Source organism: Miscanthus floridulus, chromosome 3 (assembly GCF_019320115.1).
Source record: "Miscanthus floridulus cultivar M001 chromosome 3, ASM1932011v1, whole genome shotgun sequence".
NCBI lineage: Eukaryota > Viridiplantae > Streptophyta > Magnoliopsida > Poales > Poaceae > Miscanthus > Miscanthus floridulus.
The window spans coordinates 102,963,515-102,978,085 of record NC_089582.1 but is presented as its reverse complement, the minus strand read 5'-3'; the positions used below and the strand labels follow the sequence as shown (position 1 = coordinate 102,978,085).

At 42.9% G+C, this 14,571-nt stretch overlaps 1 protein-coding gene across 1 annotated transcript; it reads right to left on the bottom strand.

Moving 5' to 3' along the window:
* Positions 1-5,897: 5,897 nt before the first annotated feature.
* On the bottom strand, positions 5,898-8,946 carry LOC136544138 (vegetative cell wall protein gp1-like). The gene is made up of 2 exons (XM_066536400.1): positions 8,876-8,946; positions 5,898-6,984 (listed from the first exon to the last, which is right to left on the bottom strand). Exons 1-2 carry the CDS (start codon positions 8,944-8,946, stop codon positions 5,898-5,900), a joined length of 1,158 nt encoding a protein of 385 aa, XP_066392497.1.
* Between the last annotated feature and the right edge of the window lie 5,625 nt (positions 8,947-14,571).

The following is a 14,571-nucleotide window of genomic DNA, read 5'->3' as shown; positions in this document are numbered from 1 at the left end:
GCACGTTTGTGTATTAAACAAAACTCAAATATAGTCTGACATACCATTTTATGCGCTGATTGAGCAAAGCTCTTGCTGCCTGATGTATGATGTATGGTCAACTTTGCACGGTTGGCTTTGGCTTGTATTGTGCGAGCCTATGACAAAGAAAATATTAAATTCTACAAAATCATTGTTGAATTCATATATTTGTTGCACTTACTTCAGATTCTTCGGATGCCCAATACTCTTTTAGTTTTTTTCCAATCATCATCATTCAGTCTTTCACCATGTATTTTTCTTATTTGCTCTTCTGTTAATTTGCCATCAAAATACTGTTTCTTTAAGTAGGATTTAAAACCCTTCCATTTCTTTGCAGCACTACCCAAAAACCAGGGAACGGCTTCATCATCAATATCGTAGGTTTCCTAATGAAATATGGAAAATAGCAAATGATTATTTAGATTTTAGCATACTTGCCACCCAATGGCAAAAATAGTAATAACAATTTAATGTGCAGCCAACTGACATTTTAGAATACATGACACCCAATACCAAATAGAGACATAGCTAAGAGCCTAAGACATACCTTTATGTCTACCCATACTGCCATCTTTTTTTTAATATCAATTTTCCTCCAATCAGGACAAGCAACAGACAGATTCTTTCTCACATGGCACCCAACAGCACTACAAAACCTCCTATAGTTATCTCCAACAGGCTGACCGAGGTGATTGACTAGAACTTTGATTTTAGGCATGCCAGGTGGCCTTTCAAAGATGTCCTTCAGTACAGTGATACTTCTTCCTTTCCTCTTTTCTGTAGTGCCATAAAAACTTGCTATACACAATTAGGAAGGATAGCTAATCTACACCTACCCATAGAATCAAAAGAAAAACATTGAATTTCAAATGAAAAACCTTTGGGGTCTACTAAGCAGCCTGCACAACTTGAATGTGAATTGTCATAGATAACAAGCATTTCAACTTACTCAGATATTGGAATGTGAACTGTCATAGATAACAAGCATTTCAACTTAGCAAAGAGGTTCTTGGCTATTCCAGTGAGCAATGCATCATCAGAGTGCAAGCATTATGTAGTTATGTTTATGTGCCCTTCCTATCTAGCATTCTAGCTGATGTGTATGCATATGATGCTTGCTGCTAGTCTTCATATGACTTGATATCCAACTTTACGCACAGGCACTCAACTAGTGCAACAATAAAAGAGGAGAGGAGTATGCTACAATACCTTCATTGTCACCTAAGAAATCTCCAATTGCTTCACATTCCCAATCTTCATCAATTTGTTCACAGTCCAAATCTTCTTCAATTTGTTCATTCACATTCACTGTGGGGTTTGTTTGTGGCCTTGGGCGCAAATTATGATCATGGGTTTCTCCATCATTGGTCTTATGAGTTCTCTACAAGAAGAAACATGGTTTATGTAAATAGTTTTCATTAAATAAGTAAAGACATTGCAACAGAACAATTTCTAAAAAGATGACCTTTGCTCTTTTCTTAGCAGGTGGTTTAGGATTAGATAGAGTAGGGATGTTGAAGGACTTCAGCTTCTCTTGGATTTTTGCAATGTTCTTATTCCTCCGCCGCTCACACTCAGTAAGGGGGGATCCTTACTACTTCCTCTTCCGCTTGCCATTTGTTTTCCTGAAAAAGGACCTGTAGAATTAGTTCTATACAAGGATGAATAAACAGATCAATAGCATAATTATAGCAGCAACACCAATTAAACAAAACATACTTTCTAGACTGTTTCTTAGCTTTTTTATCAACAATTGTACCATCTATGTCACTTCTAACTGAAGGGACCACCCCATTTACAATGTCCATAGTCACATCTGCTCTCAAATCATGCAATGGCCACACTGATCCAGTCTCATTATCTGTGTGCTCATTCTCTAAATTATCTAAGTCATACACATCTCTTGGTTTTGACTGAACAACAGCAGACCAATCATGATCCTCAGGAACATAGTACACTTGAATTGCTTGTGATGCTAGAATGAAAGGCTCATCACACATCTTTTCGCCCGTATTGAACAAGTGCTTAAAGTTAACATATGTGATCCCAAATTTACCAGTTTTTACCCATTTGTCCTAAACACGGTTGTCAGCCCAATCACACTTGAAAAGCACCACACTTCCTTTGTGGTTATAATTTAGTTCAAGAATCTCCTTAATAACCCCATAATAGATATTGTTTCTTATTATCACATCATTGTTATTGCCCCCCTCAAAGGTTGTTGCCTCAGCAACCACAACAACCCCACTATTTTGAATAGGTCTTCCCTCATCATAGGATTTTGTGTGGAAACAAAATCCATTAATACTATAGCTGTTGTACTTGTGTGCACTCATCATTAGCCCCTTGGCCAAAATTTTGATCTCCTCTGATGCTTCCTCATTTTCTTCCACCTAAGATTATGACAGACTACTATTATTATAGTAAATGTGTTGTTTGTCTCAATATCAAGTGCTAAGTTTTACTTTCACTTACATGCAACCTAAACCACTCATGAAAGGATTCATGCTGCATGCGGTTGATCTCCCGTTTATTTCAAAGGCCGATAGAGGAAAGGTACTGAGCATGCTAACTACAAAGGTTATTTGACTTTAAGATTGGTTACAAACTTGATGATATGATGTAAGTGATTTGGATTACTTACTCCAAGTACGGTACTATGTTGCCATAGTTGAACAAAACATATCTATGAGCTTGCATCCAGGTCTTGTGGTCTATATTAAATGTGCATTTTCTAGTCAATCCTTGCCCAATGCAACGGAAGAAAGGAGTTGTACTATCATCTTGGTCATTTCTAATTTGGCAGTAAATTTGTGTGTCACCATGTAGATAGCGAGAACAAAGTGTAAGGCACTTAGTGAAATTAGACCACTCCATAATTGATCCCTCAGGATGACTTTTGGTACGTACAGAACCCTTCAATCTCATGAGATACCTATACACATACATAGAAATAATAGGCATGTTGATAATGTTATACATCTAGTAAGTACACATTTGTATCCACTAAGATATATGATATGATAGTTACCTCTCTACAGGCCACATGCTGCGAAAATGGACTGGACCAGCTATTTTAGCTTAGGCAGGAAGATGTACCATCAAGTGTACCGTCATGTCAAAAAAAGATGGAAGGAATATAGTCTCAAGAAGGCTCAAGGTTTTAGCTATTTTAGCCTGTAGACTTTCCATATCGCTTATTCGAATGATCGGGGCAGAAAGTTTCTTGAAGAAATTACATATATGAATCACTGCAGCACTGACTGTTTCTGGTAATATTTTTCTCACAGCAATTGGAAGCAAGTCTTGTAGAATAATGTGGCTCTCATGACTCTTAAGCCCACATACCTTCCTCTCATTCACATGTACATTATGTCTTATATTAGATGCATAACCATCAGGAAACTTCACCCCTTTTAGTATTTGGCAAAATAATTTCATCTCATCAGGACTCATTGAGTATGGTGCAGGTGGCAAATAAAATTGGTCCTCTACTTCAACTGGGTGAAGATCGCTTCTAATACCTAGAGCTTGAAGGTCTAAGCGAGAGTTCAAATTATCCTTTGATTTTCCAACAGTGCCCAAGAATGTGTTCAGTAAGCTTTCACAAACATTTTTGCCTATGTGCATGAAGTCAAAATTATGTCTCAACATCAAATCTTTCCAATATGGAAGTTTGAACCAAACAGATCTTCTCTTGAAAATTACTAATGGTTCACCTTCCTGGCGTTTCTTGCGTATTGGTTTCTTTCTAGATGGATCCTTGCCAAAACTAGTGCTAAGATCTTTAGTGCACTCCAAAATTTCCTCCCCAGTAAGTGGTGTAGGTGCTGTCCTAAACTCAGTACCACCAAATTTATCGGCATCAAACCTAAATGGATGATTTTCATGCAAGAATATTCGATGACCCATATAAATATTCTTGCTACCATTACCAAGTCTAAAGGAATCTGTAAAGAAGTGGCAATCAGGACATGCTGCTTCACCAGATGTCACAGATCCTGACACGTATCTGAGACCAGGGAAATCAGTAATAGTCCACAATATTGCTATCCGCAATTAGAAGAACTCTCCCCTCGAAGCATCATAAGTTCTAACACCATGTTCAATCATATCTAACAAGTCATTCACAAGTGGCTCACAATAGAGATTCATATCACTGCCTGGAGCCTCCTTACTAGGTATCAAAAAAGACAAAATGAAATTTGATTGCTTCATGCACATTGAAGGTGGAAAATTTAAGGGAATACAGATACTGGGCCAAATGCTGTAGCTAACATTCTGCATTCTATATGGATTAAAACCATCGCTGACGAATGCTAGACGGATATTCCGACTATCTTCAGTGAACTTTGGATGTTTCATATCAAAGTCAGCCCATAGAGGTGAATCTACAGGGTGTCTTAGCAGACCATCTTTTTTCTGCCTTCATCATGCCATCTTGTTAGACTTGCTGTTTTTGAGGACAAAAACAACCTTTGGAGACATTTCTTTATTGGAAAGTAGCATAGAACCTTCTTAGGAACCTTATATGTATGTTTCCCATCTAGAGACTTCCTTACTAATTTCCACCGTGAAACCTTACACTTTGGACATGAATCCAAATCTACGTTCCCCTTCCAATAGAGAATGCAATTGTTTTCACAGGCATGAATACTAGTATACCCAATTCCTATGGTTTTCACTAATTTCTTAGCCTCATGAAAGGTTTTAGCTAGTGATGAACCCTCAGGGAATGCATCATTAAGTAGATCTAGTAGCAGGTTGAAAGATTTGTCAGACCATCCTCCAAGGAGCTTGATGTGGAGCAATCTAATAATAAATCGAAGTTGTGTATATTTCTTGCAATTAGGGAACAATTCTTTGATGTTTTCTGCGACTAACTTTTGAATGGCAACTAGCTCCTTACAAGGATCTGGAACAGAACTATCTTCCTCATAATCTCCCCTATCATCTAAGCCAGCAGCTAAGTCTCTGAGCAAATCAGATATGTCATCATCTTCATTGGACTCGTCCACAACCTCAACATCGTCACCAGCAAAGTCTCCATGATTCACACAATGGGTAGGTTCTCCATGTAAATTCCATGTTCTATACCCTCTTAGGAACCCATCACATATCAAATGTTCATGGACCTCACTAGCCTCTTTCCAAAAAGAGTTGACACACTTTCTATATGGGCACAGTATCTTTCTACCAATAGCTGAGTTACTAAATGCAAAAACTAAGAAACTTTCCACTCCCTGCAAATATGTTGTTTCATGCCTACATGAAACTTTTGTGTTAAAAGCCATTTTATATAGCTACATATAGCACTTTCACTATTTATGAAGCTACTATTTTTACCTAGCATCATCATCAATCCAAGACTTATCCATCGTTCGTTGCGAGGGGGAGAACAAGATGTCCAAATTATATAATCCATCTATGAATCTTGGGGCACCACAATTAATGGTTTTTTTAAAAAAGCACACATGCAGGCCAGAGAGGGAGAGAGAGAATCACCTAGTCCTCTTGCTTTAGATCCACACAAACATGATGATTTCTTCTGGAGGACACCGGATCTTGACTAATTCCAATAGGACGACACCTCAAGCAGGACACCAGATCTTGACTCCTGGTTTCAGCAGAACGACAACTCCTAGGTCTTACTCCTGTCTTCAGGACAATAATACCTCATAGCTCCTACTACCTCCTAAAATTGAGAAGTGCCAACTATTACAAAAAGGGACTCCAAAGCATCATACATTCCATCAACACAATAACGAAAAAATATTCTCAGACACAGAATTCTCTGAATCTTGAGCTACAGAGATAAAAAATGAACCCAAGAGAACAAGGTCATCGACTTACTGATACCTGGTGAAGCTCGTATCTCAGGATGTGGGCTTGGGGAAGGAGTCAGGATGTCGGCTTGGGCAAGGAGTCGCGAAGAAGGTTGCCCATTCAGTAGGCACACTCGCGCCGGGGGCACCTTGCTGGCCGGGCGCACAGCAGATGACGAAGGGGCCACGCCAATGGGGCACGCCATGGACGCCAGGCGTGGTGTCGGTGGGAGGCTGAGGGCTCGCGCCGGGGGCACCTTGCTGGCCGGGCGCTGCGCGGATGACGAAGGAGCCCTGCCGGTGGAGCGCGCCGCGGACACCAGGCCTAGGGCCGGTGGGGGGGTTGGGGGCCACGCCGAGGGCACCAGGGACCTGCTGGGTTGCTGCGCTAGGGTGGCGGGGGGTTGGGGCGGGGGCCGCGCCTAGGGCGCCGGAGACGCCTAGGTTGCCACGCTGGGGCGGCAGGGCTTCGGTGGTTGGCGGGGGTGGGGGCGCCGCGCACTGGGGCAGCGGGGGCGATGGGAAGGGGGCCACGCCCGGAGCACTGGGGCTTCGGTGGTTGGGGGGCGGGTGGTCGGGGCACCGGCGGTCTCTTCCTTTCTCTCGATTGGGAGCGTGGGTGTGCGGGCGCACAGCAAATGACGAAGGGGCCGCGCCGGTGGGGCGCACCGTGGATGTCAGGCATGGTGTCGGTGGGAGGCTGAGGGCTCGCGCCAGGGGCACCTTGCTGGCCAGGCACTGCACGGATGACGAAGGGGCCTTGCCAGTGGAGCGCGCTGCGGACACCAGGCGTGGGGCCGGTGGGGGGTTGGGGGCCGCACCGGGGGCGCTAGGGACCCGCTGGGTTGCCGCACTAGGGTGGTGGGGGGTTAGGGCAGGGGCCGCGCCTGGGGCGCTGGAGACGCCTGGGTTGCCGCGCTGGGGCAGCGAGGCTTCGGTGGTTGGCGGGGGTGGGGGGCGCCGCGCACTAGGGCGGCGGGGGCGATGGGAAGGGGGCCGTGCCCGGAGCACCGGGGCTTCGGTGGTTGGGGGGCGGGTGGCCGGGGCGCCGGCGGTCTCTTCCTTTCTCTCGATTGGGAGCGTGGGTGTGGCTTCGGGAGTGTGGGGTGGCGGTTGGCAAGGGGAAATTGGAGACGGACTAGGGTTTTTCCAAATACAGTCTGCTATGAGTCAAAAAAAGTCTATTATGACAGGTGGGATCCACTAAATTTTAGGCGGCAACTGAGGTAGAGAGAGCGCCAACTCTGTGCGAATCAAGTTAGGCCCATCTGCGCGCGCGCCAATCTAGTATACCGACCGACCTACTGACCCAAACAAAAAGATATACTGACTGACCGATTGACGGTATACAAAAACAACAATACTGTCCGACCGTCAGACAAAAAAATAAGATATTGCGACCAACCGTTGGTCACTAACTTATAGCGACGGACCGTCTAATGGCATTTCGTTATTTTTAGCGACCCTAAGTCGGATGCCAGTTTGGGCTGTGGTATAGTGTAGTCTATGTTGATCAACCTCCTAGGTTTGAAGACCCTAGATATCCTAATCATGTTTATAGGTTGTCCAAGGCATTATATGGGCTGAAGCAAGCGCCAAGAGCTTGGTATGAGCACCTTTGGGACTTCCTCATTGAGAAGGGCTTCACCATTAGAAAGATCGACACCACACTATTCACCAAGAAGCTTGATGGGCATATCTTCATTTGTCAAGTGTATGTTGATGATATCATCTTTGGATCATCAAATGAAGATTCTTGTAAAGAGTTTGGTGAATTGATGTCGAAAGAGTTTGAGATGTCAATGATTGGAGAGCTTACATTTTTTCTTGGTTTTCAAGTCAAGCAAATGAGAGAAGGGATTTTCATCTCTCAAGAGAAATATACAAATGATCTTCTCAAGAGATTCAAGATGGATGAATGTAAGCCAATCAAAACACCAATGCCAACTAATGGACATCTCGACCTAGATGAGGTAGGTAACATGGTTGATCAAACTCTGTACCACTCTATGATTGGTAGCTTGTTATATTTAACCGCATCTAGGCCCGACATCATGTTATGTGTGTGTATGTGTGCTAGATTTCAAGTGTAACACCTCTGGTGTTTTGACCTAGCACTAAAACTTGACATGTCATCATATGCATTGCAAAGTATTCATAAAGTAGAAAATTTTGAATGCATTCACTAAATAAGCTTTATTTCATAAGTTGTTATTTTATGTGATGTAATGTGATCCAAAACTCTAAATAAAGATCATGACCACAAGGGTCAAATTTCATGTGATCATATGAGATCATGTGTCAATTGACTCAAATAACCCTAATGGGCCACGTAAATGGTCAAAAATCATAGTTAACTAAAAAGGAAAATAAATCAAATGTGAATTCAAATTTAAATCATAAAAGTCCTTTTTGCCCCTTCTGTCTATTTCAAAATCCATTTGGAATGTAGGGGTGTGACAAAAAGCAAAGTTGATGCTTATTCTATAAGGATCAACTTTGGTATTCAAAGTTTTTAAAGTTTACATATAAAATTTGGAGTAATTTTGAAATGATTCAAATGCTCAAATGCACCCCAAATTCAAATTTCAAAATGGAGGCAGAATTTGAAAATGTTCATTTAAGCAAAGTTGTAGAACTTTTGATTTTGAACAACTTTTATTTTTGAAGATTTTCAACTTCTTTAAAAAATTTGGGAGTAATTTGAATTTTAAAACGGATGGCAATTCTATAATTCTGGTGAACAGTGCACGACCACCGCCCCACCGCCGACGTCCTTTCTCTGGCCTTCTAGACACGCCCGTGGCCGCCCTCGGCTTCGTGCTGGCACGGGATGCTCACTGCGTGTCGTCCCCTCGCTCTCTTGGCCACGCTATAAAGCTCTGACGCCGTCGTCGGCTTTTCTTTCTCTCCTCTGTTTCCCGACGCCGTCGCCTCAGCTCCGGCGAGCTCCCCTCGCCTCTTCAATGCAAGCCAGTCCCGGCAAAGCAGTGTCCTAGTTCCGCCTGCTCCTTGCGCCTCCAACCGACCTATTGTTATAGCTTGATTTCGCCGAGAACTCGCTGTCCACGTTCTTCTTCCTCACGGCTGGCCGGACCATCGTCGCGTTCGCCTCACCGTGACCAGAGCTCCACGGTCTGTCTCTGCTCATGCTTGGTATGCCGTTAGCTCCGCCTTGTTCCTGTGATGCTCTATGACCTATTGCTTGCTTGTTTTGCCGACTGTAGTCACCGGAACACCGCCGTCGGCGAAGTCTGCTCCACAGTGATCGCTGTCACCGTCGAACCGCGTCACCGTAGCTCCTCCGGTCTTGTTCTTTGCTTCAACACGTTCAGGGTATGCTACTGATGCTTCCTGAGCTATTTATTTGATTGCTACCGTTCTCCTATCGCCAGCATAGCACTGCCGTGCCACCACGTCTGCCATGGCCGGCGTCAGCCTCGAATGGTGCCATGATTGAGTTAGCTAGTGTCTACAATCGGTGCGCCATGTTATTGTGAGTGTTTTGGTACCTTGGCCGTCGCCGTTGGACTCACCGTCAGTGAGTTAGCATCGGTCAGCGCCGTCGTCGTCGCGGTCAAAGCCGAAGGTTAGGGATGACAAGTGGGTCCCGTATGTCAGCGACTGTGTAGTTCAAAATGGAATTTTTCTATTTTCAGAATGGATGAATAGTCTCTATTTTTGTTATTTTTGTGTAGATTTATTTAGAGCTCCAAAAATTATAAAACTTTTTGTGTGACCTCTCTGTGATGAATATTATTTAGGAAAAATATGAAATATTGATTTACAGTACTTTTTGAATGTGATGAAAATTGCTCAATTAATTGATAAATGTAATTTCCATGATTTTTGTAGGCCACTGTATAACTCCAAAAAATATGAAATTTGTTTTGGTACACTAATTTCTCATGAGGAAGCTTACGTAAAATTTTGAGGTCATTTGGAACAAGTTCATTTTGGGCTTATTTCCAAATTAATTCAAAAATGAATAAAAGCAAACCCTAAGAGTTAGGTTAGAGTTTGATTTTTTGTTTTGGTCATGTTTTGTGACCAGTAGGGTTTCAAGATCAATTTGGTCAAGTCACTTGTGTGGTCCTTGATGGTAGAATTGCAAGTTGGTTTTGTTGGCTTGCAACTGTACCGTGAAGGAAAGTTGTACTCAAGGTGTTATTATATTTAATGCACCACGAAAGCATCATGTTTACATTATCATCATGTTAAAGCATATGTTATTATTTCATGTAGAATCCGAGAGTGAACCGATCCTAGTTGAGCAAGTTGTGGAAGAATCCCCGGTTGTCTCGGGATTTGATATTTGTGGTACCGATCCGGAACCCGAGATCGTCAATGAAGGCAAGCCCCAGTTTATGCATTAAACCATTACCTTGTTTACTTTGAAAAGTTTATCACTTATGTTACCTATTGCATTAAGTTGATTATTTCAAATATCACCCACTTGATGCATTGCCTACCTTGTTAATTGTTTACCATCCTTGAAGATGATTTCATTTACAAAGGCGTAGAATGCTTAGTATGCTTTATGGTAGGCTTTCAAAGTAAAAGTTTTGATACAATCAAAGATGGCATACTGGCCAAAGAAAGAAGGTAGAATGAACTAGAGACTAGTCGGGTGACTTATCTTGAATGTTGGGTAATGTTGCCGACTATGTCGCTTAAAGGCCACTCATTGTGGATCTTCTAAACGAGACACTTTGTAGTACTGGTCACATACTCCGGTAAGCCTACTTCGGCTAATCTGATACTAAGACGAATGCCCACGCACTGGGAGTGGAGAGATGGCAGGAGTAGCATGTACCCTCGTGGCTGGAATGTGGCCGGATTGGAGGTGTGCTGTGCTCTCGGGTGGTGTGGAGACGGCTTAGTATAGGAGGATCCGGTAGCAAGGTTGATATATGCAAGATTAAGTTCTACATATGTCGTGTGATAAGGAATCCCCAGCTGGGACTTGAATCAATTCGAATTGCCGGTGCTCCACGGATATGGAGACTCGTTTCATTACAGAAGCAATGCAGGACTGGTGAATTACTAAAACTTGAAAAAAGAATGGAATGAGAAGGATTGGAACATGGGATATGAACACTTAGTTTGAGATAATGAACCAAGAAGACTTAGGGGTAAAAACTTGAAAATAGGATCAAGAATAGTAAGCTTTTGGCAAAGAACTTTTGAATCTTACTACATCCTTACCTTGTCCCAACACCTGCATCTCTAAAGTCTTTCACCCCCCTTTTATGTTGGGTCAGTCTTGTTGAGTACTTTTGTACTCAGGGTTTGTTAACCCTTGTTGCAGGTGAGTCGCATGCGCAGGCTTGTTTTGGTCCCTATTGCATGTCAGTGTTTGAAGTCGATGACGATGAGGAATGATGAATGGCCTTTGGACAAGGCACTAGTTTATATGAAAAATAATGTTAATGTAATATTATCCCGCTACTATGGTTGTATGACACTTATGGTTTTGTAAGTTTGAAACAACTGGTTTGTAATATTAAAACTTAAATCTTCCGCTTTATAATCTCTGATATGTATATTGAAAACTATTATAATCTGCAATGTCTGTGATTGGGATCCTGTTCGGAAAAGATTCGTGGATGATTCGGGTTTCCCGAGGACACCCGACAGACCTGTTAAGTTGTTGGGAACTTGTGTACGCTATCAGAGGTCTATTGAGATAATGATAGATGCACTTGGGCCAGATTTCTTAGGAGGTTCTGCCACAGTTAGTATCAGAGCAGGTCCTATCTAAGATCATTGTAGCTTTCTTCTTACCTCTGATCTAGCCTCAATCCTATCTTATTTGAAAGTTTGTGGCAGATAATATGATTAGGTTTGTCCTATGTATTAAAAAAATCTAGTACTTTTGATTATATAAATCTTTTGTACCTAGATACGTAAGATTGATTCATGCATCATGTTTGAACACCTTGCATAATAATTCCCCTTAAAAGTGGTTGGGTAAGTAATGTCAATCCCATTCTTGCTAACCTCCATTATCCTCAAGCTATTCTTATAGTCCTACCCTAACTTCTACAGGCTATGGCAAAGACCAAGATAACCGCACGCAAGTCCACCAGACCTCACGGAGTCCCTCGTCACCAGTTGGCACCACGAAACCGTGAGCTTGGTGAAGGAAGTTCTAGGACCTTAGGAGATGAAGGATCTTCAAGCAATCCCACCAACATCGAGAACCTTACCATGGAGCTCAACACTCTTCATTGAGCTCATGCCAAAGATCAAGAGAAGCTAGCGGAAATGCGAAGGGACATCACCATGAACACCGAGCTACGGAATGAAGCCTGGACATGAGAGGATGCGGCCAATGAACGCATCCATGAGTTGGAGTTCTATGTAGAAGACCTGGAGATAGACAATGCCATTCTTCATGAGAATGTTCACATGTTGTACGCTCAACTTCATCCTCCTCATGGGGATGGTGAAGTTACAGATGAAGAAATGATTGTAGATCTAGGAGAAGTCTAGGATGAAGAAGAGGAGGACCCTAAGGAATTAGTGTACTTCTCAGATGAAGAAGAGGTCCCGTCCGGTATGGACACGAACGCCGATGACTGAGAGCTTGGAGTAGTAATAGTTCCTTTACTGCTTTTCTAGTAAACTAGGGTTGTCTTGTGGGATACAAGACATGTAATATAAATAAGTAACCCTTTGTAGCATGAAACCTTTTAATTGCTTTCAATAAATAATAATGTAAATAAACGTGTCTCTCTAACAGATGCCTCATCCTATCACCTGAGCTGGTGCAAGTACTTGACATGACCATGATGATATCCCAAATCCTCCACCAATGCCTCCGACTATGGTAGATGACATAGCCGCACTCGTCAATGCAATGACAGAGAATGCTAGGTTGTTAAGGGAATTGGCTCAGAACCAACAGGCACCACACCCTAATCGTGGTCGCCGTAATAATGGAAATGATGAGTCAACCTATATTGATTTTACTGACACACGTCTGCCTGTGTTCTCTAAGGTAGAAGAGCCTTTAGAAGCTGACGATTGGCTCCAGACAATGGAGCAAAAGTTTGAGTTGATTCACTGTATCGAGATTTAGAAACCAAGGTTTGCGGCACAACTCCGAGGAGCTACTGGTGCCTGGTGGGCAAATTTGGTAGCTGTATAGCTCGCTGGTCACCAAATCACCTGGATGGAGTTTAAGGATGCCTTTAGGGCACATTATATTCCAGATGGTGTGATGACCATGAAGTTAGAAGAGTTTTTGACTCTTAAGCAAGGGGAGCACCCAGTGATGCACTATATTGGGCACTTCAATCACCTGTCATAGTATGCTATAGAGTATGTGAATACTGATAGGAAGAAGAAGAATCATTTCCTAAGAGGCCTGAACACCAAACTTCAGACCATGATGGCAACTTGTGGCAACGCAACTTATCATGAGACAGTCAACATTGCTATCGCTTCAGAGGAGAATTACCGCTGACATAAGGAGGCGAAGAAAAAGAGAGTATTTGCTTCTGGATCGTCAAGTGGAAAGCGTCAAAAGATGGTCTACCATCCTCAGAATCATGGCCGTGAGCCATTCCACCCACAACAAAGCCAAAGCAGGCAGCAAATCCTTATTCGCCTTGCAATTAATATGCCTTATCCTCATCAAGCACCGCAGCAGCAAAATAATACAAATAATGCAAACCACACTGCTACTCCCCAGAATCACAATTATCCATGTTATAATTGTGGTAAACCCAGATACTTTTCCCGAGAATGTTCATATCCTAGGAAGAGTAATCCTAATGCACCTAAAGCCCCTATTACTCAAGCTCAGAATCAATACAAGGGCAATGCTCAGAACAATCAGAAGGGTCAGGCTGAGAAGAAAACTAGAAGGGTCTTCTATACTCAGGTGGAATCTATTCTAGAAGGAGAACCGGTAATGATTGGTATGTGTCGGCGCAGGACCTACGGGATACCCTACAAGGAAGGGAGAAGATCTAGTCTAATTAGGATTCTTCCCCTGTAATCTTAGTAGCAGTGTTACTCTGTAATCTTACTAGGAATTCTCATTGTAAACCGACTAGGACTCTGACCTCCTAACTATATAAAGGAGGGCAGGGCTCTTTAGATTGGGAGTTCAAGAGAACAATTGTACACAACACCACGCTTCATAATCAATCCAACGCAAAAGCTAACACTGACTAGACATAGGGCTATTACTCGATCTACAATCGAGGACCTGAACCAGGATAAATCGACTGTCTCTTGCGTTAACCATCGAGTTCTGCATACGCTGAAACCCGAACATACTGCCCCAGGTACCCCCATGGTAGGCTATCGATGGTCAAACATCGACAGCTGGCGTGCCAGGTAGGGGCTTTTGGTGACTTTGCATCCGACAGCTTGATGGACCTCGACGACATGATCTTCTCGAAGGGATCAACCTTCATCTTCGGTTCAAGGATCTGCAAGGTAGGCGACGATGGCAAGCTCCAAGGCCGCCTCCTTGAAGATTTAGATCATCATCAAGACCATCCTATTTCGACGATAACGACAGATCAGCTTGCCGAAAGATTCGCACAGCTCATAATGTCCAATTCGACTCAGTTTTCACAAATTCACGCATCCGATTCAAACTTAGGTTCCGCTTCCAAAACGAAGTCTTATCCAAGTTCTTTCGGAAAACCGAGTTCTTTTCTGACAAAGCTCCGGAACATGACGTCAACCTGTCAAGAATACT

Coding starts and splice junctions, on each gene's coding strand:
- LOC136544138 (XM_066536400.1), bottom strand. CDS start 8,946: ATGGTCCGGCCAGCCGTGAGGAAGAAGAACGTGGACAGCGAGTTCTCG. Junction 6,985..8,875: donor AAATCAAGCTATAACAATAG/GTCGGTTGGAGG, acceptor GAAAAACCCTAG/TCCGTCTCCAATTTCCCCTT.